Genomic DNA, 27,288 nt, shown 5'->3' with positions numbered 1-27,288 from the left:
AGCAAGTTACACCCAGCGCTGGGGAGGCTCCCAAGGCTCCATCCCAGCCCTCGCTGCCTTGGGCAGCGCAGCTTTTGAACTTTATCCCCCAATTTTCTAGATGTGAAAATTTCTGGGTGTGACAAAGACCCTGCGGCGGCACGGGCAGGGCCCGGCTACATCCGTGTCAATTGTAGCTCTCTTCATTAATTTAATTCACGGTTTGCACGCGAAAGGCCAAGGCGATGTTCGCCCTCAGAAGGGACAAAGAACGCCCTGAGCAGCCGCGGGGCCCCGCTCCCCTCTCAGCATCCTCTCGCTGCAGTTTTCCTTGTCACCCCCGTGTTTCTGGCGTGATTTATCGCCCACATGAGTCCCTGTTACTATCGCTGTTCGCACACTCAGTGCAGCGTTTGCATCCCGGCTGAATTTGTGTGTGTGGATTAAACTCGCTCCCGGTACCACCCGTGTCCGTGACATTGCTGAGGGCGGGACGCGCCCTCTCAGCGCCCCCGCCAGCCCGAACCGCCTCGGCAGCGCCTCGTTTGGCCGTAAATCCTCCCGAAATGGGTGTCCCGAGGAACTTCCTCACGAAAACAAGGAATAAACCTGCGGGAAATGGGCGGGAAGGGCGCTGAGAAATCCCCCTGGCCTCCCCCCTCGTGCTCGCTTGGTACGTTCCGACCGCCCCCGCTCCCGGCGCGATGGAATCGCCCGGCGCGCCCGGTGCCGGTGGCCGCGCCCCCAGCTCCCGTTGCTAACCAACAGTGATGTCGTCATTGCGGTGCGCCGGAAGTGGAGCGGCGCAGCCGGAAGTACGCCGGAGGAGAACCCGGAAGCGCGATGGGGTGCGATGGCGGCACCATCCCCAAGCGGCACGAGCTGGTCAAGGGGCCCCGCAAAGTCGAGAAGGTGCGAAGGGGCTCCGTGTGTGGGGGGCTGCGAGGAGAGAGAGCCCCGGCCCGGCCCGCGGTGCTGCGAGCCGGACATGGCGCTCCTGGCGCTGCAGCGTCGGGGCAGCGTCGGGGCAGCGGCGGGGCCCGGCCTGCTGGGCTCTGTGTGCGCTGTGGCGCTGGTGGCGGCTGCAGTGCGGGTTCTTTGTCTTGTGGAGGAGCTTGGACATGAGCTTCAGCAATTCCAAGGGCCGGGTCCTGCACTGCGGTCACAACAGCTCCGGGCTGGGGAAGGAGGGGCTGGGAAGCCGGGAATGGAGCCGGGGGTGCCGGTGACAGCGGCGGGACGGGAGGCCAGCGGGACCCGGCCTGTCCCAGCCGTGGTGTGGCAGCAGGAGCAGTGAGCGTCCCTTATACTGGCCCTGCTGAGGGACCTCGAATGCTGTGTCCAGTTCTGGCCTTTGCTACAAGAAGGGCACGGAGGGGCTGGAGCGTGTCCAGGGCAGGGAACGGAGCTGGGAAGGCTCTGGAGCCCCAGGAGTGGCTGAGGGAGCTGGAAAGGGGCTCAGGCTGGAGCAAAGGAGGCTCAGGGGGGACCTTGTGGCTCTGCACAAGTCCCTGACAGGAGGGGGCAGCCGGGGGGGTCGGGCTCTGCTCGCAGGGAACAGGGACAGGAGGAGAGGGAACGGCCTCAGGCTGGGCCAGGGGAGCCTCAGGGTGGGCAGCAGCAGGAATTTCCCCATGGAAAGGGAGCTCAGGCCTTGGCAGGCGCTGCCCAGGGAGATGGTAGAGAACTGATCATGAATTTTGCCAAAAACTTCAGGTGAAGTTATTTTATGAATTAACTTTGAGTGCGGAAATCAGGTTTGGTAAGAAACCTGGGGATTTGATGAATGCTTCAAGTGTGATGGGATTTTATGCTTAAATAATTTACAAATATTTTAAAGTAATGAGGGTTTCTTCCCTTCCAGGTTGACAAAGTTGCAGAATTGGTGGCCAGGTGGTTCTACTGTGCCCTGAGCCAGGAGAAGCTACGTCGGCCCATCGTGGCCTGTGAGCTGGGCAGGTGGGAATGTTTCCACAGACACCTCAGGAGTAAAAATAAATTATAAATACAGAACATTATGGCAATCCAGTGTAACCACTGCAACTTTCGTGTTACAGGTTGTACAACAAAGATGCCATCATTGAATTTTTGTTGGACAAATCCCCTGATAAAACCCCCATGGAATCTGCATCCCATATCAAGAGCATTAAGGTAACCAGGTTATGTCTAACATGAAAAGTTAAAATAAAAGGTTAAAATCGTGAGTGGAAGTTCAGTCATGCTGTAAAATCTCCATTTCCTTGTGCTCTCACTACGTATTAAAAGGTTTAAAACAGCAAAACACAATCAAAATCAGTGGGGCAAAAAGCTTAAGGTTTGCATTCTTATTTTTCAGAATGTGACCGAGCTGAACCTGGTGGATAACCCAGCCTGGAGTGGGGACAAGGAGAGCATCAAGGGGGACAAGTACGATGACCTGCAGTGTGCACGGTTCATCTGCCCCGTGGTGGGGCTGGAGATGAACGGCAGGCACAGGTCAGCCTTGCAGCCTGGAAAGTGGCCCCTGGGCAAACTGAGCACACAGCAGGGCAAATTGAGTGGGTAATGGTGTCAATCAGGTGCTAACCCAGGCCTTGGTGGGGCATCTCTGTGTGTCTGTCTGCAGGGAGTTCAAGGGACTTCTGGGTGTCCTTTCACGTTATATTCAAGAGGAAAGATAAAAGTTAACCTTTTCTTGAATGAGTTTAGATGTATAATAAAGGAGTAGACAGAGGGCAATGTTGGTAGAAAAAAAGTGATTAAATGTTGTTTGGGGGCTGAACCACAGGAGATGGGATGTGAGCTCCCTGTGAGTCACATCGAGCAGTTGGAATCATGGAATGGTTGGGTGGGAAGGGACCTTAAAGCCCCTTCAGTGCCACCCCTGCCACGGCAGGGACACCTCCCACTGTCCCAGGCTGCTCCAAGCCCCAGTGTCCAGCCTGGCCTTGGGCACTGCCAGGGATCCAGGGGCAGCCCCAGCTGCTCTGGGCACCCTGTGCCAGAGCCTCAGCACCCTCACAGGGAGGAATTTTTTCATAATATCCCATCCGTCCCTGCCCTCTGGCAGTGGGAAGCCATTCCCTGTGTCCTGTCCTTCCATTCTTTGTAAATATTTTCTCTCCATCTTTCCTGCAGCTCCTTCAGGCACTGCAAGGCCACAATGAGGTCATTCCAAAGCTTCCCTTCTCCAAGCTGAACAATCCCAGCTCTTTCAGCCTCTCCTCACATTGTAACCCCTCCCTGTGTTAGGATCAGAATGGAGATGGGCTGCCTGTTCCAACCCTGCAATATCTCTCCATTTTGTTGCTCTGGGGCAGGGAATTTCCTCACACCCAGGTTACTTCTTTGTCTGTCGCCTGAGGGATGAGAAGAGGATGAGTTCACAGCTGAATGGTTCACAGCCATTTCTTCCTCCAGAGAGGGATTAGCCAGGAGATACTCAAGATAAAAAACCAAAATGCATGTTGTGCTTTAATGTAGTCAATATTTTTCATTGAATTCTTACACTGTGCAGTTTAATAACTAATTAATTAATTACCTATTTTAATGTGCTGATAGTTTGATTAAGGGCAAGAACTGTAAAGAAAGTGAGCTGTGACCTGCCAGCCCAGTCAGCACTGCACAGATCTCTCTGAGTTTTCTTAAAATCATTGTGTGTTTTATCTTTTCTTTGAAGGTTTTGCTTCCTGAGAAACTGTGGCTGTGTGTTCTCTGAGCGTGCTCTCAAAGAAATCAAATCAGAAGTTTGTCACAAGGTGAGTTTTTCCAGCTGCAGAAGCAGTGGGGCCATGTGTGTGTAGATACAATTGCAGTCACTGCTCTGAAGAGGGAGTTTTAATCTGAATGTGCAAATTGAAATGGAACTTGTAAAAGTTCTGTTCTGTGATGGCCTCAAGTACTGCTACATGGCCTTTTTTTAATAACACAATGTTTTTAAATAATTGTAAAAATAAGTATTTTTGTTCTCAGAGTTGGATTTTGCTGTCACTACTTTAGAATTTCCATTTTTTTCCCAATATTTGGTTCTAATTTCAGTTTTTAAAACAGTGATTGCTTTGGTTGTGGGGTTTTTGTTTGATTGGTTATTTTTGATTCCTGAATCCACATGGCTTGTGTCTTACCAGTGTCTGTTCTGTGTTTAAACTGGCTGTATTTTCAGGATATGTTTTGACCCCTGAATTTTTAAAGGACATTGGGTGCTGCTTTTTTACATTTTTCAGTGGGGCAAACTTTGTAGAATTCTTAGCAGTTCCATGATTTATTGTAGAAAATACAGACTTCATTTCACATTGCTGATCTCATTGTGCAGGTTTCTAAGGACAATGATGAAATTAGCAAATACTCTTTTTTCCTATCACTGCTTTCATTATCAGCAAGATTTGTGCTGGAGTTGCCACACTTGAGCAGTTATTTTTCTGTGAACACCCTGATGTTGGATGAAATACGGAATATATTTATATTAAACAAGACCTGTGAAGGGAAAACTTGTGTTGGTAAATTGTTGGCTATTGGATAGAAGGTTTATTCTCATGTTGCTGCTTGCAGTGCTCATTCTGTTCTGTCCTAATGGCTTCGTTTCCTCTTGGCAGATACTCATTTATTTTTAATGAGGTGTTTTTTGGTTGGTTTTTTTTGGGGTTTTTTTTGCATCCAAATTTTTGTTGATGGATGGGTGTAACCAGAGCAGTAGATGCAGGAATGAGATATTTTGTCCATGGTTTGGCCAGACTGATAATCTTATAAAAACCAAATGAATCCCACATGTTTTTCAGTATTTAGCTTTTGTCAGTATTTAGCACAGCCACATTTCCATGAAGCTGGTTTCACCTACATGGGAATTCTTCACAATATTCAGAAAGATTCTTCTAGAAATAATTAAAGGGATATAATATTTAGTCTGTCATCTTCTCATCAGTGGATTTTGATGCACAAAGACAATGTTATCCAGCTGAGAGAACACATTGATTAAGGTCAAAGAGTGATTTGGTCGATTTTTGGGTGTATTCTGATACTGTTCTCCTTCAGAATCAAGGAGAGTAGAACTCTTCTAAACAGGATCAGAGAGAAGTGGTTGCTGTGCTTTGTGGCATCTAACAATTGGTTTATATCCAAAGCACTAATTAGCAGCACATTCTGCATTTATGCAGCAATGGGACATACAGGAAAATGAACTAGAACTAATGATGAAGGAAAAGTGAAGTGTTGTGCACTGTATATGCTCAGATTAGAACCTGTTACCAGTTAATACAGTCCACTTCTGATACATGCTAAAAGAATTTAAAGTATAGAATGTTATGGGTTGTCTCATAGATGTTCTGCTGCTGTTAACTGTTGTGTTTTAAGAGTTGCAATGGTTTTGGAGCAAAATGCAGCCTATGTGAGCCACAGCATTTTCTTTTTCCTGGCCTTGCCACTGTCTGTGTTCAGCCTGTGCCCATCTCACTTGTGTGTGCCGAGAGTGACATGAGGAAGGTTCAAAAAGGATAATCCTGTCTCGCTGTGGGACTCTGTATTCAGTTCTCAGCCAGCAGAATCTGTGTTTTGGCCTCATCCCGGAGGTTTGCAATGGGTGTAAAACTGGAGAAATGTCAGTGCTGGAGCTCTGTGGCCATTCCCATCCCCACAAGTGTGGAATTCAGGAGAGCTCTTCCAAAACTCTCAAGGAGCTCTTTCAAAGCTCTTTTTTTGGGTGTGCCCTTCTCCTGTGAGCCCCCAGAGCAGCCTCCCCAGTCTGCTCCCTCGTAAACAGCAGTGATTTCCCACAGGACTTTGGACAGAGATGCTGTAAGGATACACTGAAAACATTCCAAACTGAATGCAGGTATCCAGCAGACCTCTCACTGCTCAGTTTTGAGCTCAGTTTTTACTGTGGCAGCTCACACATGAAACAGAGAAATCCTTTTGCCCAGTGGTGTGCAGGTCACCAAATAAGTGTTCAGGACAAACAGGATGCACGTGCAGATTTTTGTCTCATCCAAGGAAATGGGAAACACCAAGACGATGAAGGATTGAGCATTCCTTGGCTTCTCTCAACAGCCTTTGCCACAGTACTGGATTTGAAGGAGTTTATGGAGTCTAGGGAGGAGGAACCAGGCTTTCAGAGTTCTCTTTCTTTTGCCTCAAAGAAACTTTACATGAAGAGCTGGCAATATGAAATACATGCATTATCTGCTCTACTGGAATTGTTAAAAAGACTGTAGTGGTAGCAGAGGAAAGCACAGAAATGGGAGAGGAAACTGTCATGGGTGGGGGCCCATTAGTAAAGCAACTGTAATAAATGTGTGAGACCATTCTTGAAGTGCTTTACCTTGAAAAGAAGCTGTTCTTTCTTCACATCTTAAGTAGCATTTTGAAGGATTCACCTAAAAACTAACATTCAAATGTGAAAACTCTAAGCCAAAGGACCAGTCAGACACTGGAGCAGTGTTGAGAAAGATTGTCTCTCATTGCCTGCAGGGTAAATGCTTTGAACTGTCTTGCCAAGATATAAAACTTCATGGGTTTGAAAGATTTGTTGAAAGAGCAATGAGAATTTTTAGTGCTGGTTTAAGTTGGAGAGCAGGCTCGGTAGATGAAATGCTTGGGACAAATTTTATAGCTTCTACTTAGGTTTAAAAGAGTTGGAAAAGAGCTTTTGTCTGAAACAGAGCAACTTAGGAGTGCAAATACATCTTGTAATACATTTTTACACAGAAGTGGATTTTGTTCGAGCCATATTTTTGAGCTTTTGATCAGTAAGAAGGGAAAATTTAAACTCTTAACACTGTCACATGCTAAAATGTGACTTAGTCACATTTCAGTCAGCAGGAAGAGAAATAACTTTGCTTCCAAATGTGGATTCTGTAGCAGCAGCTCTGCAGATTGGGATTACTGCTGCCTCCTGCTTCCTGTTCCTCAGGAAGAATTATTTGTGATGGAATCTGTCAGTTTAAAATTTGCACTTTGGAGCAAGCTGGTTAATTCACCAACAGCCTAAAATCAAAAGAACAAGCAAGACTGTCTCTGCTCCCTCTTTTTGTATCTGATGGGATGTTGGAGATTTCAAGTTTGTAGTGATCTGTGGATTTTGGTGGTGCCCAAATATTTTGGAATTTTTGTGGCTCCCAGGTTCTTGCAAGGGCAGTTTTTGGTGCCTGCTAACTGGAAGTCTGCTATTTGACAGAAATTATGCTTTAATCTGGAAGCTGGCTCTCTTAAGAAGTTCCTATGGATGTAAAAGTATGCTAGAAGTGGTTTGGAGACAGGACAGAGGTCATGGAATTGGTGGTGGAAGTCCTGGGAGTCACTTTGAAAGTTAAGGACAAGATTACATTTAAAATGTACTTTCTTGGATCACTTCAAAGTTTATTTTGGACTTGTTTTCAGAGTCAACTAAATACACACTTGAAATGGTGCCCTAACTACGAAGCTCTGTGCCATATCAAACACTTCATGCCATGTTTAATTTAGATAGAAAGCTTTTTAAAACAGAATTTACGCACGTGGCTGTCAGATCCAGAGCTGTGTGTGCAGCAGTGGTTCCTGGAACCAGGGTCACTTTGGCACTTTCTGCTCTTAGGCACCAAAATTAGCAAACATTTGCTGAGGTCTAAAAGTTGTGATTGATCTACTCTTAACATAATAACACAGAATTCATGAAGGCTTTTCATGTGTGTTTCAAGGAGGTAATGTGGTCATGGTAATCACAATACTGAGTTGAATACTATTTCTTACTGATAGAGCATGGTTCAACGATGATTTCCCTAAAATTTTGTTTCAAGTACAAAATCCTTTAAGCAAAGAGGGTCATGCTGCAGAGATTTTCCTAGATTGATATGGGTAAAGTCATACCAAAATGGTCTTTTAAGAGGCCTTCTTGTGTAGGGTTTTTGCCTGGTTCAATTTCTGCAAAAGGAGCCTGTGATATATAGTGCCTGGCTATTGAATATTTAATTTTAATTCAATTTGGAAGTGATGCACAGTTGTTCTGTGTGGTGGTGCCAGGGTGAAAGCTGGGGACTGGATTTGCTGCAATGATGGCAATAAGGAACGTTCCATTCCCGTTTTAAAAGACATCATGGAGTGGATAAATGCTGGCAGTGCCCTTGAGTGGACTGGAGAGAAATTAATTATGAATATTGCTATGATTAATACATGCCAGAGACCCATTAGCTTCAGTAATGGTTTGGAGAGAGACTCTCAACAAGCTCAGCGTGAACATGTGCGTGCCTTTTATTTTCCTTTTCTTTTTTAGCTTTATTTCCCTCCATAAAAAGCATCTCCAGCAATATTTAGCCACAAGATAAGTCCTGGATTATCCATGGAACTGAGCACACGCCTTTGGGTTGAGTTTGTAAATAAATAGGAACCAGATGGCCTTTCTTTAGGTTAAAGTTCATTTGCAAGAAATGATGTTTCCAATAAACTTGTGTGGGAAAATGAGGAGTAAAGGCCCAGCAACCTGGGAATAAGTTTGTAACAAGAAACTTTCATGTCCTGTTGTTGGGTCATTTGATTTTTCTGGGAATAGGCTCGATCTGTAGCCAGTTTTCTTGTAAAAACTCAGCGATGTTTTGGGTGCATATTGAAGATTACATTGAAATTGCTCCTTTTTAAAATGTATTTGCATTTATTTATTTTATTTTTATTTATGATTTGTAGTTCTTAATCAAGTGAGTTTTCCTGGTCCCTGCCATGTGTTACTGCACTTGCTGCAGGCTCTCTGCTTCCCTCAGTCAGGTACACTGAGATGGAAAAATGATTGAAAAATGGCTTTTTGCTGAGTTTTCCTGCAATCCTTGGCCTCAGATTTTCCCTGTCTCCTTGCCCTAAACTCCTGCAGAGACTCAGAACAGTGACTTTAAGACAAATATGCATTGCAGGATCCCTCTGTTGTTGGGAGCAAAGCCTGGGAAGGGCAGCAGTGATGTTGCCATGCTACAAAATGAAATTAGGGATGCAGCTGGCCATGGGAAATAAAAACAAACCCACACCCCCCGGTGGCATGGGCAGTGTCAGAAACTGGTTGTCACTTATGTACAAGCTCGGAAGTTTTAGCATCGTTTAGCAGCTTCGTTATTCAAAACACTTCATAAGACATTCACTGGCCGTGACTTTAATTTGTTATTTCTCCGTATTTTGTCTTTGTTCAGTCACTGCTTCCATTTTATTACTTTCATGCCAGTTAGTCATGCTTTGGCTGTGAACATGAGGAACATTGACTTTTCCAGCTAAAGAAGTCATTTAATGGATTATGAACTTCCCCCCTGGTCTTCAGCATAGATTCAGACATTCTTTGGGAATGAACCCATCGCTACTGGAATAAAGAAAACCTGTTTATTTCTCTGGGAGTACAGCACTGTGCTTTACCCTTCGAGTGAAGCCTATGGCTATAAATGTCCGTGCTTTCTGCCAGGATGCTGCACATTAAGTTTGGGAGTGGGTTAAGCTCCCCCATCCAGCTGCATGTTGAAGTGGCTGTGCTCCTGCAGGCGCCAGTGCTCCTCGATGGGCGCCTGAGCCTGGCGCAGCGCCTTGAGCCGCAGCCGCCTCTCCAGGCACTCCATCGCCAGCGGGTTCCGTGCAGGCTCGAATTTGTTGGCAAACAAATGAGGGGACTCAATAATCCACTGCAGGTCCCCCAGGCCGTAGATGCAGATGTCTCTGACATAATGACCTGCAGAGACAAACGGGAGGGAGGTGGCAGCAGCAGGAAAATGAACTGAAGCATTTTTTTTAGAAAGAGTTTTTTCGCCTTTTGATTTCTGCTAGAGCATCATGGAAATGGAGCTGGAGGATAATGCTACAGTATTATAAAGACAAGGGTTTGGGTTTATGTTTGTTATGTTTGTTACCTCCAGCTGCTTCCCTGCCATGTTGCTCTGCTTAATAAAATCTTGTAGTTGGGCATCAGATGTTCTGATCTCCTTATTGGGATTCCCTGCACAATCACACCTGTGCTCAGCTTGCACACTTAGAGATTTTAATTATTTCTGCATGCTTTCCATGTGCTCAGCACTATTCTTTTTTATTGTTGTTCAAATTGAAGGGATTTAACCCAATATTGATGGAAGTACCTGACAAACGTCCCTGTCAGGTAAAGCCCCTCCACTGACAACTGCTCAGTCAAATCAGTGCCCTGGTAATTAGGGGCTGCAGGAAGGGTTGTCAGTGTATGGCTGCTGTGTTCATCTCCAAATATATAAAATATCAGTAATATTTTATTATAGAAAATACATAACTAACATATTAATATAATGTATATCTCCTTCAATGGATACGGTGCAGTAATTTATAGGGTGCCTTGTTTTATTCAATACTTCCAAAATAAATTATATATGACCACTGAGGCACATTTAATAGCTAATTTAAATAGTATGTAATCACCAATTAATGCTCATCAGTGAATCAAACTTGAGTTCACGATCAAAATTCACATCACCTTTGCAGCCCTTGTGTGAGGCTCCTTCTTGATCTTTCCATTTAATGGCTCTTAGGTCTCCTTGCCAGCCTGCATTGGGTGTAGCCCCTGGAGCATCTTTAAAAACAAAAGGCTCTGATAAGTTCTTTTTTACTTATTATAGGGGAGATTTTCACTGCTGAAGACATTTAACTGTAGTGAGATTATGGCTTTATTTGCAGATATTTATGTTGTAACAACAGACATCATTGTCAGTATTACTGCTCTTTTTATTCCTTGAGAGCAAAAGCTTTCATGCAGCAAAGAAACTTTTTAGCCAGCATTTTTCTAGCTCATGGTCTGCACTGCAGCAGCACTTCCCTGCAATCAAGCTTTGTTTCTCAGCCACCAGATGTGACTTTTCAAAAGGGCAGCACCAAAGCTGAAGAAATGACTTTATTTCTGCAATTCAGCGCTGTTAAGCTCCGAGTTGGAGCTCAAAGCCTCTCCCTGCCCGAGGCCTTGCCCTGCTGGGGTTATTTGTGGCAGAAATGACAAACTCTTACCAGGTAAACGATTGAGGGTGACCCAGTAGTGCTCATCAGGGCTGTAGGTGTCCCTTGACCACTCCAGCAGAGCTTTTGCCCGGGCATCACTCAGTGTGAACTCCACAAAGTCTTTAGTGAGGATGTAATAGGCACTGCCAAAATATATTGTCAGGTTATGAGGAGGTTGAGCTTTCCTGATCTTTGCTGGATACACGTATGGCACTCCAGAATGGATGTATTCCCTGTAGCTGACCTCTGTCCTGTGTTTTATGTGAAGTGGTTGGACTATCCCAGGAGTGATATTTTTACCATTCCACTTACTTTTTATGTATTGTATAATTTCTTTATTTGTTTTCAGGGGGTAATCTTGACCACACAGGTTAATAACGTAATTCCACTGAACTTTGGAGTTAACGAGGTCTCTCATGCAGTTAATATCAGCTTGTAATCTTGAAAACCCTGCATAAACAACATGTTCTCTTTTTGAGGAAATAAAAATATTTTCGAAGCAGTTAACAATGTTCTGTACAGCAGTTTTATAATCTCTGGGTGACTTTTCATCAATATGGATGCAGTAAATATTCTGAGGCATATAAATAGCTCTTAGCAGCCTCACAAACATTTCCAGCTCCTTGTGAATTGTAATAATGTACGCCAAGGAGAAATTTCCTTCTTCATCTGACAGGGGTCTGGTGATAAAATGCAGAGTCTTCAGGACTGTGGAGCAGCTGCAGGAAGTGTGAATGCAGCTGAGTGGTTTGGACTGGTAGGACTTCTGACAAAAGTTTCCAATTCTAAAGGCTGCAGGTTTCCCCACAAAAAGAGCTGAGCAAAGTTCATCTGGGTAAAAACCACACTCCGCTTTTTTGACTTGGAATTTTTGGTCATTTGGCTCTTCATAAAGTGGAACCTTTAGGTAGAAGAAGGTGTAGATGAATGTACAGACAGCAACGCACACTAAAAATCTTGATTTCTTTGCATGAAGTGGGTTCATCTTTTATTTCCAGATCCTGTCTTCTTATCATAGTCCAATTAAACATTCAGATCATCTGCAAGGAAAAGTGAGATAGAGCGAGCAAGAGAACCTTTCTGTTTATTGTTTTAAATGGATGCCATGTTAGTGCTGCATTTTTAAATGCTGGGATTACTACCAGGAGCATCTGTGTGTGCCCATGCTAAGTGCACTCAGCCCCTGGGAATGCACAGCCATGAGGTAGGAATTTTGTCTTTCCAGGACAAAACTATCTCAAAATGATAGAAAAGAACCCAAAACGGCTTTGAATTCTTCACTGCTTGCCCAAGGCAGGGCTCAGCCCATCAGGTGGGAGTTTTCTGTGCTCTGAGGTCTGGGTGAGCCCAGGGCCCCAGGGAAGAAGTGAGCTCTGAGTGCTGAGGAACAGCTGCTGCTGAGATTTCCTCAAGGCCTGGGAAACCTGAAGTTCCGCCAGAGGATCAGAATTCAGTAAATTAAATCAACAGAAAACTTATTAAATAAACAGAAGGAAGAGACTAAAACGTAATCCACAAAATACACTGGGTTTTATCCTTATAAAGTCAGCAAATGTTTCTGACTCTGAGATTTTTTTTTTTTTTTCCCTCTGACATCTTTGTGTTAGTGCTTTGGAAAACTGAACATGGGGACAACGCTCATTTCTTATTTTTGGCATATGTGCATAGCCTGAGCTAAGGACACAACTGCCAGTACTGGCATTCAGAAATAACCAATTTACAGCATATTGGCACAGGAGTTTTTCCATTGTGGTTTTTTCCTTACTTTTACCTTGCTGAACAGTCAGAAGAATGAGAGTGCAGCAGTCCTGAATCCCACAGCAATTACATGAAGTCTTTGTCCTTGAAGCATTTGGTATCAAAATTCCTAGAAAAAAATACCAAGGAGAAGGTCCATCGACTGCCATTAAGCTTAATAGTTAAATTCTAACAGATTTTCATTTTATTTTAAAGGTAATTAATTTTCTCTTCTTTCAATCAATGATTTTTTTAAACAAAATTCTCATTTCACCTTGAAATATTTTACATTTTGCAGCTGTCAAAATCATGTAGTATTTGGCTTTACATGGGAACAGAGAAACATGGATTTTTATAAAGATAGTTCATTAAAGGAATGCTGCTGTGGTTAGAAGCCTCAAGGTTTTCATTAGAAGGAGGTGGAAAATACTTCTTTTTATTAAAAAATCAGTATCTCCCTTAAAAGCTTGAAAATAAAGAGGGCATTGTAGTTAAAGTAGCAACAAGACATAAAATTTCAAAAGCATTAAGAACACAAATTGAACCAAGCGAAGGGATACTCCATATTCCCACATTTTTAAGATCCTTTTAGGCTTATGGGAAAGAATGTATTTATCTTTTGGTCCATACTGGTATGCACTGGATTTCATGCTGGAATGGTGCCTCTTTTCCACTGAGCATTCCAGAAAGGGGAGTTGTATGTTAGGTGGAGGACTCGTCCATTTTCCTGGGATGTTCTGTCAGCAGCTCAAAGAAAAACATGAGGAAATCAGCTCCCAGGAGAATATTTTTGCCTTCAAGCTCCTCAGGGATCCATCTACTGGGTAAACAACCTTGATGGGAGCGTTCCATCCATCTGAACAAAAAGCTGCAGCAAATCCAGTCCGTGTCAACCTTTCGATGCTGTGCAGAAAGCAGGAGAACAGGGATGCCACTGCAAGGTGAAAAGCAGGATTTTTGCAGTAAAAATGAAATACATCCTGTGCTTCAGCCCAGAGGGGGTTTCCAGGAGGACCATTACGTACCCAGGGGCTGGAATTGGGGAAACACTGATTTCTGTGGAGCTGGACTCGGACAAACTCTTTATTCTGAGGGAATAATTGCAGGAGGAACATTGAGATTCCTCTGAATTAGTGAATGTCACGAGATCTCTGGGATGTCACAGGGAAGGTTCATTCTGAATATAAGAATTACACTAAAGACAGCGGGCAGCTGTAGAAATAGTTGGGGTTTTATACCTGCTAAAATATAAAACATCTTAACACCAAGATTGTGGGTTCAGTCCCTGTACAGATCATTGACTTGAGAGTTGGACTCAGTGATCCTTGTGGGTGCTTTCCAACTCGGAATATTCTCTGAATCTGTCCAGAACGAGGGTGCTTGGCAGGTTTTTTCCTTAAATACAGGTTGCGAAGTGTAGTTCTAGGGAGCCAAGCTGGAACCTGCTTGTTTCATACACTTGAATTTTTATTACCCTTCAAGTAATAGCTTCTGGGGCTGTTTCGGGCTGTTAAGTGTTTACTATGGATTTTTTCCTACTGGACTGTGTGACAGCTAGAAACTGTATTTTTATGGCAGCATAAAAGTACACAAACACCCCATAATCAGGTAAGAGGTAGCAATTCCTCTGCAGTGTGAACACGTTTATGGAGAACGGCTGAATGATGAAGCCTGGCCTGCAAGAACAGAATTTGACATCTTTCAGCCTCAGGGGATATTATGGAATGAAAGCAGTGGTGTTTTGGTAGTGTTTTACCAGATTTAGAGCTGGAGTTGCAGCTCTCAGTGCCACTGGATATGAAATTTGTTGTTTAGCAGGATCCTCTCACCCCTGTCTGCTGGCAAGGATTATTCTCCCAGGTTTCCTCCTGCCCTTGAGGAGCAAGAGATCCCGTTGGGAATGTCCACTGTCCATAACCCAGTCTGGGACTATCTTGCCCTTGAGTCTTATTATGCAAGAGTGCCATGATAGGTATTTTATGTTAGCAGAATGTCTTTGAAACTCAGCATTTCTTATGTTACGCACAGGTTTTCTAAACCTGGAGGATGAAGTTGTATGAATTTTTTTTAAGAAATAGGGATTTTCGAGCACCTTCGTGGATGCTTTTAAGGATATTACTTAACAGAAAATTGTTGTAAGCCTAAGATAGTCCATCTCAATTAACAAAGTAAACTCCAGAGGAAAGGGGAATTATGATGATGCCTGGAAAAAGCCTGTGAAATGTCAGCTCAGCTCACTGAGACCCCATTAGCACATACTTGGCTGTGCATTTTGTTGTAACAATTCGTTTTGCTTTTTGCTGTTTCTTCCTGCCATTGCATTTAGGACTGCATCACTGCACCTCTAAACGTTCTGTTTTCTCTGTGCTCTTTGCATTTGCTTAATATTAAAGTTTAGATAAAGTTTGTTTTGTATGACCTCGTGATTTAGTGAGACAAATGACTTGGGAATGCTTCATCTTCTAATAATATGCTGAAAAAGCATTAAATACTTAATTCAACTTCTTTTTATATCTTTTTTTTTTGTTTGAAAGGTATTTATGCAGTCATTAATGTAGACATTTTATAAACGGGGAGGACTGATTCAGTCCTAAAAAAATGTTAAAATAAATGTTTTTAAGTGCTTTTTCCATTGTTTTGTTTTTTGTTTAAACGGGTGTCAGGATACAGAGTCTGCTTCTGGGTTTTGAGATGCATTGAGTAAAAACATTTCTCCATCAAACCCAGTTATTTAAACCATTCTGATTTTAAAACACTGCATTAGAATTGACATATTCAACAAATTTATGGAGTTTTAGTGTTCATGTTTGCTATTTTTCCTGTTACGTTTTTCTTTTTCCTTGTGTATTTGACCTCATAGTAATTTAAAACAAACACTATGAAAGCTATTTAAACCCTTAAGTTACAGGGCTGTAAAAGAATTAAGTTGCATAAATACTGTGAGTTTTAGAATACAAACAATTAGAAGCAATGATCTCCATCCTTTTGTGCATCCGTGACAAGGTGAAGAAGGGAAAAAACATTAACCTTACTGCAGATTTGAGTATTTTCTAAGTAAAATTGCCACTTTACATAAGGAAAAAGCAAAAACCGAAATGCTGCGATGCAATTGATGCAGCCTTACCTCGTCCAGAATTAGCCAGGAGACGGCAGCATAATAAAGATAAATCCAGGGTCTCATTGTCCTTCAGCAGGAGCCGGTGTCCCTCATCCCGATCCCAGTTAACCATTAAACGGGAATGTTTTCACCCCGCCTTCCCTGCAATGTTTAGCATATTTATCCCGCAGGAATTCTCGGTAGCTTCAGGAAGCGGGGAAACTTCTCCGGCCGAGGCAGCCTGGAAAGGGCTGGAATCAGACGGGTGGATGCGGAGGAGGAGTATTGCCGAGGAGCAGGAATAATTGCCGTGCCCCCGAGCCTTTAACCTGTGCCCCTGGGCTGTGACAGCTGAGCCCGCTGGCTGGGAAAACTGGGAACCCGCCTCCTCCTCTTCCTCCTCCTCCTCCTCTTCCTCCGCCTGCCCTTAACTATTCGCCTGCCGAAACTTTCCAGTTCGGAGCCAAGAATTCCAGCAGGGAATTGCTGCTGCCGGGCATTTGCAGTGGCTGGAGGCTGAAATGAGAATAAATGGAAGGTCTCCTTGAAACACAGACCTCGCTTGGGATAAGCACCTTAGCGTAAGTTAGCGAAAGAATTGAAGGTGTAAGTTAGCGAAAGAATTAAGGGTGAGTGCCTCTATAAATGTAACCACTTCTGCAAAACAGGGATGAAGCCCTGAGTGGGCTAAGGAGGGAAAAAAGGAAGGGGTTGAATGTAACTACTGCCACTTCTGCAAAACAGGGTCTAACCCTGGTGGGGTAAGGAGACAAGGAGGAGGCTTAAGTGTGACTGCTCTGTCTATAAACGCTTCTGTGAGCAAAGGTCCAGCCCTGCTGGGCCAGGAAAATAAGAAAGGGAACTGATACAAAAGGCTAGAAAAACAAATTGTGTTGTAATGGATAGGAAATGGAATATAATCAATAAAGCATAGGTATATACAGAATAAAAGTCTTCTAACAGTAAAGTTAGGTGTGTGTGATGAATCTCTGTGATAGGACCATGTGCCGTGTTTGTAACCCTGAGATAAATCACAAGTTGTGTAAGACCCCAGCCCTTACGGCTCTTAACTTTTAGGTAAGCAAACAAGGCACATGCCAGAATTGTAAAGTTATAAAAGTCTGTGTAAAATGAACCACAGGCAGACACGAACATGGAGGTGTTGAGCCCTGCATGTTCTCTGGTGCCAATAAAGGTGTGCTTTACTTTACAGTCCCTGCTATGGAGCAGCAGATTGCCTTGGAGCATCCTTCACACACAGAGGGTTTGCTGTTACAGCCTTTTAAAGGTTCTTAGGGGGTTTAATAAGTTGAAAGCTGAGTTTAAACGTACTGGGATTGGGAGGAAACTTTCTGATAAAAATACCATGTTATTCAGAAATAAATGGAGAGAAAACCTCGAAGTAAGTTACAGCACAGCTGCAGGTTTGACAGGTACAAAATTATCACTGATTTTAAGAGAAACTCTGTAAATTGAGGCTTTTTCTTGGACTGGTTTTGAAGTAGATGCTGCAGCTGCTGAGTGGAAGTTCATGTTCTGTGAATCAGTAGGTGGGAAATTTCCACTGCTCCCAGGTTGTCCTTTACTCTCTGACCCCTTGCATGTCTGGGTAGGGTGACAATGTAAAAAACCATGTTCTGCAAATCTGACACTACTGAACTTTTAATGGCTAAACCTCTGGAAAATTCTTTCTCTTAAAACTTGTTTAGTTAACTGTGGCAAGCAACAATAATCTTTAATACACAAGTTTGTGTGGCTGGGAGATGAACAGTGAGATGATCTGTGATGTTCAGTCCTTTTGCTAAATACCTGCCCTGTTTAAAGAGGGACAGTCAGGTTTTGGCCATCCATGTCCCATATCCTGGTGGGAATTGTGCATTTCCTAGTAATGGTCATGTTCAGGAGCGCTGCAGGAACTCAGTGTTTAAAATTTGGGAAAGAGTCTTTAGGTTTCTCTGAAGACATTAAACTGTAGCACTGGTGTAAACATTTAGATATGAAAACGTATTTGCCTGTTGTTTATTTGTATTATATTAAGACTGGAGTAGTCATGCATAGAACTACATTTTAGATGCTATAAAAAAATCAGTGTGTGAATGTAATTTACACAAAGAAATAGTATACAACTCTTGTCTTAGGCAGCCGAAAATGTAAACTCTAGAATTCAGGAAGTCATCTTAAATAAAGAGTTCATTATTTCTTAAAAAATTCCGTGTTTTATACTTTAAGAAAGATAAGAACTATCTCATTTAGGAATGTCCTCTATTCAAGGTGCTAAGAACTATAGCAAGTACCTTCATATATGTTTAAAGTCCCAAAATAAACAAGGTACAGCAAAGGAGACGCTGTGATATCATAAAACAAACATCTACCCCAAGACCTTAATTAATCTGAAAGAGCAAACATCTGAATTTGCAAAACTGAAATTTCTTTCTGCTTTTTATCTCATTATTAAAACACTAAGATGTTTGGAAGGATATGGTCTCTGACATAATCCAGTGTTGTCATGGCAAAAAGTTACCTGTTTCAGGGAATGGAAAGAGAACACTGTCTTTATTTCCCTGTTTCTTGTAAATACTTTTCAGTTTTGAACAATTCCACCTGTGTTTTCCAGATGGGAACCTGGATTTGGTTGCTCTTTCAAAATGCAACATTTAATAAAATTAGAATCTACTAACAAAATAGGTTTGAAAAATGCTGTATTAGGAAACACCCTAGAAAAGAAATTGTGGGGCTTCTAGAACTGAATTTGTGGGGTTTCTTGATTTTGGAGCCTTCTCACTCCCAAGTGTGAGATCACACCAGGCCAAGACTTCTCACTGAGTAGAAATGGAAAAATATTTGTTGTGTGTGACTTCTCTTCCTGCCTGCCCTCCTGTGCCTCTCTCTAACCCTTGCTTCTCCTCTCAATCTGACCACTTGGGTTCAGGTTCATTTTTGAAGCTGTGCTCAGCTTTTGAGCAAAGTCCTGCCCATATGTCCTTTCATTTGTTTAATTCCTACTGCAAATACAGGAGTAACCTTTCGAAACCTTTGTTTAGAAAAAGAAGAAGAGTAATAGCAGAGGCAGGATTATAAATTAATCTTGCAGATTAGCAGAAAGCTTCTGCATTTAACAAAATAACCCAAAAAACCCCCCCACAAAACCAACCAAATAACCAAAAAAAAAAAGAAAAAAAACCCAACCAGAAAACAAGCAAATTGAGATCTTGGACAAGAAAACATCATGGTCAAATGTGCTCATACATGAAATGATTGCAAATGTGCACAGGGAAACATCTGTGCCTTCAACCATGAAACAAATGTGGAAGTACACAGAGCACATTACAGCCATTATCCAGATTAATTTATGAAAGTAGTTGGAAACTTGGGAGTGTTTGATAAATCAGATAAGGGTCTGCTCTCTGTGGTACAATCCAATGAGACAGCAAGGCAAGGGTAATGAATTATTCTGCTTTTGTGACCCCTTTTTATCCCCACAGTATAGAAATAATAATAATAAGAATAGTAATAATAATAAGTATAGTACAACACCTTCACGTTTTCCCGTCTACCAGCTGAAGAGAAAAACTTGCAGTCTGTTCCACATGTAGAGGAATAACACCAAAGGTGGTGTCCCTGGTCAGTGTAAAGGAACTTCTCCCATCAGTTTTTGTTTCTTATCTCACTAAGCTGAAAGACAAATTCTAGAGCGGAATGGCATCAAGGTCTTAAATGCATTCATGACTGAAAATCAGAAAGTGCTTTTGGGTTTTAGCTGTGAGGTTCAGAAAATGGAGTAGATTCTAATTAGGAGTACTTTTAAGTACATTTGTGCCAGTAATGCAAGGAACCCATGAACAGAAAATACACTAAGGGACCTTATTTTTCATGAAAAAAAGAAGAATTAGTGCAGAGTGTTGTTTATAGGAGACAGAAAAATAAATATGCAATTTTGTCCTTTTTTTTCATCAAGTGTGGTGTTCCCTTTCAAGAGGAAGATGTGATTATCCTTAATGGTAATAAAGAAGATGTGGAAATCCTGAAGAAGAGGATGGAGGCGAGAAGACTTAAAAGTAAAGTAGAAAAGGTAAGATTTTTATACATTATTTATTACAGAATTGGAAGAATTCTTGTCTGCAATAAATCTGCTCTTAGATTTGCTGATCTTTATGCAGATGGAGGAATTTACTCTGTGAGCTGTGTTGTATTTAAGCACTACTTTGAAAAGCAGTGGGGTTTTTTGTGTGTATTTTGCCAAGAACATCTTGAAGTTGTACATCCTCAACTTTCTTCTGCCCAGCAGGCAATGCCCTGTGCTCTCAAAATGGGCAAAATGGACTCTGTGCCAGCAATACTCCAGGGTTTCCTTGAAATGAATTACCTCCAGTAATGAGCTACGTCATCCCTGTAGTTCTTGTGGCAGTTCCTGATGATGGCATCAGTTTTTTGATCTTATAAAATAAGATGTCTTTTATTGGCCTCTGCCAGAAACAGGATGTTGGGATCTGTGCATTCCTGGGCTGATGATGTAAGTGTGGAAATTTATCATGTTTTGTGGTTTTCCCAGGCAGTGCAGAAGAGCTGCAAGGACTTGATTCCCACCTAATTCCCACCATGCTGTTGAGGCCTTTGCATTTTTTTATCTGACCAGGTAAAATGAGGTGGAAATCAAGTCCTTGCAGCTCTGCTGCACTGCCCTGTGAGGTGGGAGCTGTTCCGTGGTGCTGAGCTGTCAGATGACACTTCTGCATGTGGGAATTTTTTCAGCACTGCTGTTTTTCCCTGAACTGCTTCCTGGAGGATGCCAAAGCAAGCAAACCTTTAGTGCTGACTCAGGCCAGGGTGCTCAGACTTAGCTGGATCTCAGGAACGTGAGCCATTGTCTGATGCTTTCAGCATCTGAGACTTGAGATGGAGGTTTCATCCCTTGATTTTGCCATGCAAATATTTCCCTAGTTTGTTTTAAAACAAATCCTTTTTTCCTTGCCAGGGAGCATATGATTCGTGCTCCTCACAGGGCCTTTATTCATCTGGGCCAGTACAGCATTGCTGGGCCTGGGCAATACATCAAAAGGATGGTTTTCCATAAAAATCCTGCTGTTCTGTTTCCTGTTTTTCATAGTCTCTGCATATCATGTCTTATAGCTTCTGGCATAAGAATGATAATCTCATGGTGTCTATTCAGGTGGGTTTTCTTTTTTTTCCCCCCCCTCAGTACTCAGTAGTTAAAAGTTTTGGAAAAAAAATTTTTTTAATTTGATGCTAGACTATTGCAGATCTTGGCAGATGAGTGCTCAGCCCCAAAAGCAGTGGTTGGTTGCACTTGGTTTGCTTTAGGAACAGGGTCCTAGCAAAGCACCTGTAGCTTTGGGTCAAATAATTTTGAATAATCTGAAAGTTGATGCTGTCCCCAGCTTCTGCTCAGCAGAGAAGTACCTGAATGTCCAAGGCAGTTGTGGCTTTTAGGGTGACAGCACAAAAGGACACCGTGCCCTGGTCTTGGGGCTCTGTGCTGTGGGGGAACATGCAAATGGGATTTGTTTGGTTAGATGAGAATTTCAGGACAGGATTTGCAAATCTCTCAGCAGCCTCAGGTGGTGACCTTGGTGCCCCAGCTGGTCCCTGCAGCTGGAACCAGCCCCTGCTGTCACTGGCACCATCTGAGACCTGGGAGCTCCATCCCAGTGTCAACACAATTCCCAGTTTGTTATTTCCTCCTCAGTTCCTTCTGAGCAGGCTCAGTGGACTTGCTGTGTTTGGAGCAGGAAGCACAAACTCCTTTTCTTTATCCCCATGAGACAAATCATCAGGAAGATGCAGCTGGCATTAATACAAAAATTTATTCAAGCTCAGCTCTGCCACTGTGCCCATAGTGAAACACCTCTATGAATACACACATCCATAGAGCTACAGACATCTGGGATGGGACTTCTCCTTGGAAATCCACCTGTAACAAAAGGTGGAAATCCCCTGCACTGAGGTTTTCCAGGTACCTGAAGGCCAGGCTGGATGGGAATGGTCTATGGAAGGTGTGTGTGCCCGTGGCAGGGGTGGAATGGGGAGCTTTAAGGTCCTGCCAACCCAAAACCATTGAGTGGATTTCTCACACCAGGAGAGCGATGTTTGCAGGCAGAGCCGTGATCCTCTGCCACCACCTCCTGGCTCAGCTTTGCAGCAACATTTGCTGGGGCATTTTTTCCCTCGAGCATTAATCCTTTGCTTCACAGCAGGGATTCTCCTGAGTTTTAGAACAGAATTAAATATATTTATTTTCTTTGAGGTTGTGCAGCTGTCTTAAAACATGTTCACAATTCAGAATGTATCCAGTGAGAGTAATGCTAATGACTGTTGTAATACATCTTTCTTTTTCAGCTTGGCATTTATGTAATCAAAGCCAGTAATGGGATTCTTCTTGGTTTTTTCTGTGTTTTTTAATCTGTACAAACATAAATTAATTTGGAAAATCTGCTGCACAGATGCTTTTAAAAACTTTAGATTAACTACATGCATCCTGTCTTCCCAAGCAATGCTACAGCAGAGGGTCCAGTTATTGGCTGGTACCCAGGAGAAATTTTTTTATGGACCAAACAAAATTTAGTGAATACGAGATTCAGGATTCTCCTGAAATTTTTCTTGAAAAACATCTTTATTGATTACAATTAATTGTGTCTTATTAATGTTGTACAATTTGCTGCCCTGCTGTGTGGGTTCAGATGATCAGTTAATGATAATAATACACCCACCTTTCAAAGTATGCAAAGCAAAATATTAAATCCAGACAAATCCAGTTTTGTCCTGTAGTTTTCTTTAATGTAACTGCAGGGTTCCCAAGAGTATTAATTTTTCCATGTAGAAATAATACAAAAAATGTGGAAAGAAAAGCTCCACTGGGTAAGAGATAAAAATGTACTGAATTCAATTGTGTGTTTATCAAATATGAGTTGGGAGTTTTATCTCCTTTCAGTCCCTTACCAGATTTCTGCTTGTGTTGTTTCAGAAATCAAAGAAATCTAAGTCAGCAGGAGCAGCTTCTCAGCAAGAGACCTCTGCAGGTAATACAGCTCCCAATTCTGTGTCACCTTCTGAGTCTTGAAGCTGATTCAGGACTTCATTTTTTTGGCTTTTTTTATTCTTTTAGATTCTCCAGGTCCCTCAAAAGCTAAGAATGGAAAGGATTGTGTCAATTCCAGCTCTGGGGAAAACAGGCAGATTGTCTTCACCAAAAGTTCAGGTTGGTGGTTAATCTTAATGTGAAAAATGGGACCAGATCTGCTTGTTTTTGTCATTCTAATACTGCTTTAGTTTGGGAACTTGAATGGATGAGCTTAGAAATTCTTATTTACACGGTCCAGGGTTTGGCATGTCTGTTTTGTTGGCTGCGAGGTGGTGGAGGAGAATTTGCAGTTTCCTGATGTACAGCTGGTCAAAAACTATGTTACGGCACTTTATTTGGACGAATTGTGTTAAAAATCCCTGATTATTTAACTTTTAGTCCTCGTTTTATCTGCTAATTTGCTATGTGTCCTTGGGAGCACTGGGACAGAACTTCAGGATGCACTGATGAACCTACAGCAGCCTTGAAGCTTGGAGTAAACTTGGCAGCCCTTAAACCCAAAGGATGGTGCCCTCTCTTTATTTAATATTTTTCTGCTATTTAATGTCCCCATACTGATATTTTCACACAGAATGGGTACATTTTTAAGGTCAGTCTGAGGTTTCTGTGGGAAGTATTAAATCCTCTACGTTAAAAAAATCAGAATAATTTGAAGAATCTGACAGTGATGATCCATAGATAAACTGGGAGAAGCTGAAATTCTGTCAGCAATGCCTGACCTGCCCTCTGCTGTCTGCTTTTATACAGGAGAGACTTCTGAAAATACTTCATCCCAGATGATGATAATTGCTCCTGGATGTTGAGCAGCCTCATATTTGTAATAATGAAAATGAATTCGTTATTTTCTGAGGGTGTAAAAGAAAAAAAAAAGTGCCTTTTGAAACTGCTGTTTCTGGCTGCTGTTATATTGACCAGCAAGAGATTAAAAAGAGGAGAGAGAGGAAAATAAAGGAAAATCCATGAGGAATGGCAGTAGCATGGGAGTCAATTTGTGAACACGGCACCCTGAGGTTTCTGGGCTTGTATTCTTCCAAATCCAGGGTTTGGCAGCACTTTCCAGACAACTGTTGGTGGCATTGCAAACATTCTGCAAAGCTGAACAGGGTCTGGTCTGTGAGGATTTGGGGTTGCACACACAATTCCATGAGGATTTGGGGTTGTACACACAATTCCGTGAGGATTTGGGGTTGCACACACAATTCCATGAGGATTTGGGGTTGCACACACAATTCCATGAGGATTTGGGGTTGCACACGCAATTCTGCGAGGATTTGGGATTGCACACACAATTGTGAGGATTTGGGGTTGCACACACAATTCTGTGAGCATTTGGGGTTGCACACACAATTCTGTGAGGATTTGGGGTTGCACACACAATTCTGTGAGGATTTGGGGTTGCACACACAATTCTGTGAGCATTTGGGGTTGCACACACAATTCTGTGAGCATTTGGGGTTGTACACACAATTCTGTGAGGTTTTGGGATTGCACACACAATTCCATGTGGATTTGGGATTGCACACACAATTCCATGAGGATTTGGGATTGCACACACAATTCTGTGAGGATTTGGGGTTGCACACACAATTCCATGAGGATTTGGGGTTGCACACACAATTGTGAGGATTTGGGGTTGCACACACAATTCTGTGAGGATTTGGGGTTGCACACACAATTCCATGAGGATTTGGGGTTGCACACTCAATTGTGAGGATTTGGGATTGCACACACAATTCTGTGAGGATTTGGGATTGCACACACAATTCCGTGAGGATTTGGGATTGCACACTCAATTGTGAGGATTTGGGATTGCACACACAATTCTGTGAGGATTTGGGATTGCACACACAATTCCATGAGGATTTGGGATTGCACACACAATTCCTGGGAGCCCCTGTGCCTGAGTTTCACTCAAGATGTCGAGTTTCTGTGTTTATTTCTTTGCACCAGACTTGGCTTTTTCAAATACCCTTCTGCAGCTTGGGAGATGAAATAGTCAAAAAAAAACCCCTTTTTTTTTTTATGTAGCAGTAGATAAAATACACTGAGAAAAACGGTATCAGAAACAGAGGATGGGCATTTCCCTACTACGAATATAAAATGATGCAGACCTTTGTTGTTGGTCGTAACTTTGCAACGAATAAGGGGAGCAGAGGGATTCCCTGGGGAAGGTGTGGCACAAGTTCTGCTTTTGGCATTTGATAGCTGATTTCTAAACAATACTGCAGGCTGCTGGGGGCTTTCATGTTGCTTCAGACCAGAGCTCAGAGCCAATTTTCACACAGAGGAATAAATGTTGTCAGTACTGAATTGCAGCTCAAGGGATTTACAGAATTCCTCTCTCAAGATTTCTAAATGTATTTTGAGTATGAATTCTAAAAGCTGTTGAGTCCAGTTATGGGAGCTATTTATGAGAGACCTGAAAAATGTGTATGTTTTAATTTTCAAACACTGTTTTTCATCTTTGTTTAAATACCTTTGTACACTGTAAGCTGTCATGCTTCATTCTATTCCTTCTTCCCCTCAGAGAATGGAAATCCATCAGTCCCAGGAAAAGTCAATAAAGCTTCTTCCACCACCACCAAGAGATCCATTGCAGACAGCGAGGACAAGTCTGAGGCTTACAAATCTATTTTTACAACTCACAGCTCAGCAAAACGTTCCAAGGAGGAGTGTTCCAACTGGGTTACTCACACAGCTTACTATTTCTGAAACCATGAGGAGCCTCAGTGGAGCAGCCCCTGCTCTTCTCCTCCCCCAGGGCTCTCTGTCCAACTCTGATACAGAACTTTCGTGGTGGTCTCATCCTATCTGGATTTACTCTCTTTGTAAGTTGTTTGTAAACCTGTTCACAGCTGATGAACCTGTGTTAGCTGGATGGCTAACACATTCTGTTAAATAAGAAGTAGACCAGCAGAATCCATGTTGTAGCAGCAGATCTCATTCTGAAATGTTGGATTTTTTGCACAAAAATTCTCTTTTCTCCTCCCAGTTGGATGTTGTGATCCTCAGTCACAGGGCTGTGTCCTCAGGAGGAGCAGGGAGGGGGAAGTTCCTGCTCTCCTGTTGATTTGTGCCACCACTGTAATTACAGTTTTCAATGTATAACTACAGAATTCAAACCCTCTGAAACTTTCTGACAGCAAAAAGATAAATAATGCTTTTTTTTGTCAAGCCAACTGGGCCCTCAGTAGAACTATATGCTTCTGAAAGGTCTGTAGGTATTTTCAAATAATTTACCTTTTGACAGAATAGATGAGAGAGCACAGTCATGAAAATGTTTGTGCAACATTCTTGTCCATATTGCTGTAGCCTGTTTTTAACAGCAGAATATTCCCTTGTCAATGCTTGAATCCCATAATACCTACATGGAATGACCAGAGGGAAGGTTGGAAGTTTTTCACTTTCCTCCCTCTTTTAAAATTGAAATCTGCTTTTTAAATCTTGGCACAAACTAACCAGAAGAGAAATGCAGAAAGGAGGAGGCTTTTAAAACCACTGCATGAAGTTACCTTGTTACCTTTGTGTGTGAAAATGATTCATTATCCTTGTAATTTATTTTTTAAAGTGTCCCCATTTATAATTGGCAGTAGTTACCTGGAGATTCAAATGCTGTGTTGATATTTGCATAGGTGGTCTCCATGATTCAAAGAGGTTGAATGAAACTGCTTGGATTTTATTATTATTTTGATGGGTATAATTAAAAATTGGCTTGCTGTAGAATTTGTGTGGTGGTAAGAATTTTTGTTTTCCAGAGATGTCAGCACATCAAACAGTTTGAGGTTTGCTGGAGCTTCCAGGAAGCATTCAGGCACATTTTGTATGCATAGCTAGGAATCAACTTTGTTCTCCTTGTTCTGTATTCTTTTCCTTATTATCCTTTATTATTTGTTGCTTACAGATAATGAATTTCTGCACTAGAGGTGTCCCATAGTAAGGCTTTTATTTGCAGTCTAATTCTGTTTGACAATACATGTTAAAATCCTATTAGTGTTTTATAGGACTGCACTTTTCTTCTACTTACAGCAGTTATAAATCCTAAAGGGAATTAATTTAAAGCTTTTGATTTAGTTTTTACTTTGCTAAAAAATACACAGGGAAACACAATATTTAGTTTTGCTTCTCTTTTCTTAGTGATATCAGGCAGAGTCCAAGCTGTTGGTCCCAGGTTTTCCTGCCCACTGGGCCATAATAGTGACTCCTTTTCTGAGTCTGATCTGCTCATCTATTAAAACAAATTCCTGGCTAATAAGTTGGTTAATGTGTAGATTCTTCCTGTACCCCTGGGTTTATCAGCTCATGCTCTGCCTCTTTGCCATGGTTGTGTCCAATATTCCTCCATCCCCACATGGGGGACGGAGCTCTTCAAACACTTCTGGGTTATGGAAGTGTTTTCAGTGGGGACTTCTCCTTCCCTTTCCAAAACTCCAGCTGTGAAGGAATGTGATGTATTGTTGGCATG

The 27,288-nt window shown here is 42.4% G+C and overlaps 2 protein-coding genes across 4 annotated transcripts; one reads left to right on the top strand and one right to left on the bottom strand.

Moving 5' to 3' along the window:
* Positions 1–785: 785 nt before the first annotated feature.
* Positions 786–27,078, top strand: RTF2 (replication termination factor 2). The gene is made up of 9 exons (XM_039563187.1): positions 786–891; positions 1,844–1,938; positions 2,037–2,130; positions 2,315–2,454; positions 3,638–3,716; positions 19,686–19,799; positions 22,710–22,764; positions 22,851–22,943; positions 25,354–27,078. The coding sequence occupies exons 1-9, from the start codon at positions 823–825 to the stop codon at positions 25,536–25,538; spliced, it is 924 nt and encodes a 307-aa protein (XP_039419121.1). The 5' UTR covers positions 786–822; the 3' UTR covers positions 25,539–27,078.
* On the bottom strand, positions 8,149–16,280 carry LOC104687610 (beta-1,3-galactosyl-O-glycosyl-glycoprotein beta-1,6-N-acetylglucosaminyltransferase 7). 3 transcript variants are annotated; one of them, XM_010396803.4, is made up of 6 exons: positions 15,758–16,280; positions 13,264–13,567; positions 12,668–12,763; positions 10,906–11,936; positions 10,382–10,477; positions 8,149–9,616 (listed from the first exon to the last, which is right to left on the bottom strand). In XM_010396803.4, the coding sequence occupies exons 4-6, from the start codon at positions 11,879–11,881 to the stop codon at positions 9,384–9,386; spliced, it is 1,305 nt and encodes a 434-aa protein (XP_010395105.1). In that variant the 5' UTR covers positions 11,882–11,936; positions 12,668–12,763; positions 13,264–13,567; positions 15,758–16,280; the 3' UTR covers positions 8,149–9,383. The 3 variants fall into 3 exon arrangements, with proteins under 3 accessions (XP_010395105.1, XP_010395107.1, XP_010395106.1); XM_010396805.4 differs by having other exon boundaries at positions 13,467–13,567; XM_010396804.4 differs by lacking the exon at positions 13,264–13,567.
* Positions 27,079–27,288: the final 210 nt, after the last annotated feature.

Source organism: Corvus cornix, chromosome 20 (genome assembly GCF_000738735.6).
Source record: "Corvus cornix cornix isolate S_Up_H32 chromosome 20, ASM73873v5, whole genome shotgun sequence".
NCBI classification, from domain to species: Eukaryota; Metazoa; Chordata; class Aves; order Passeriformes; family Corvidae; genus Corvus; species Corvus cornix.
This window is presented reverse-complemented; position numbering and strand designations above follow the sequence as displayed.

Bases quoted from the DNA above. Each gene is read 5' to 3' on its own strand.
- RTF2 (XM_039563187.1), top strand. From the start codon at position 823: ATGGGGTGCGATGGCGGCACCATCCCCAAGCGGCACGAGCTGGTCAAG. The intron at 2,455-3,637 runs GTCAGCCTTGCA...TTTTCTTTGAAG, and splicing joins GAGATGAACGGCAGGCACAG to GTTTTGCTTCCTGAGAAACT. The intron at 3,717-19,685 runs GTGAGTTTTTCC...TTTTTCATCAAG, and splicing joins AATCAGAAGTTTGTCACAAG to TGTGGTGTTCCCTTTCAAGA.
- LOC104687610 (XM_010396803.4), bottom strand. From the start codon at position 11,881: ATGAACCCACTTCATGCAAAGAAATCAAGATTTTTAGTGTGCGTTGCT. The intron at 10,478-10,905 runs GTAAGAGTTTGT...TTGTTTTTAAAG, and splicing joins CACCCTCAATCGTTTACCTG to ATGCTCCAGGGGCTACACCC. The intron at 9,617-10,381 runs GTGATGTGAATT...TTGTCTCTGCAG, and splicing joins CTCACACAAGGGCTGCAAAG to GTCATTATGTCAGAGACATC.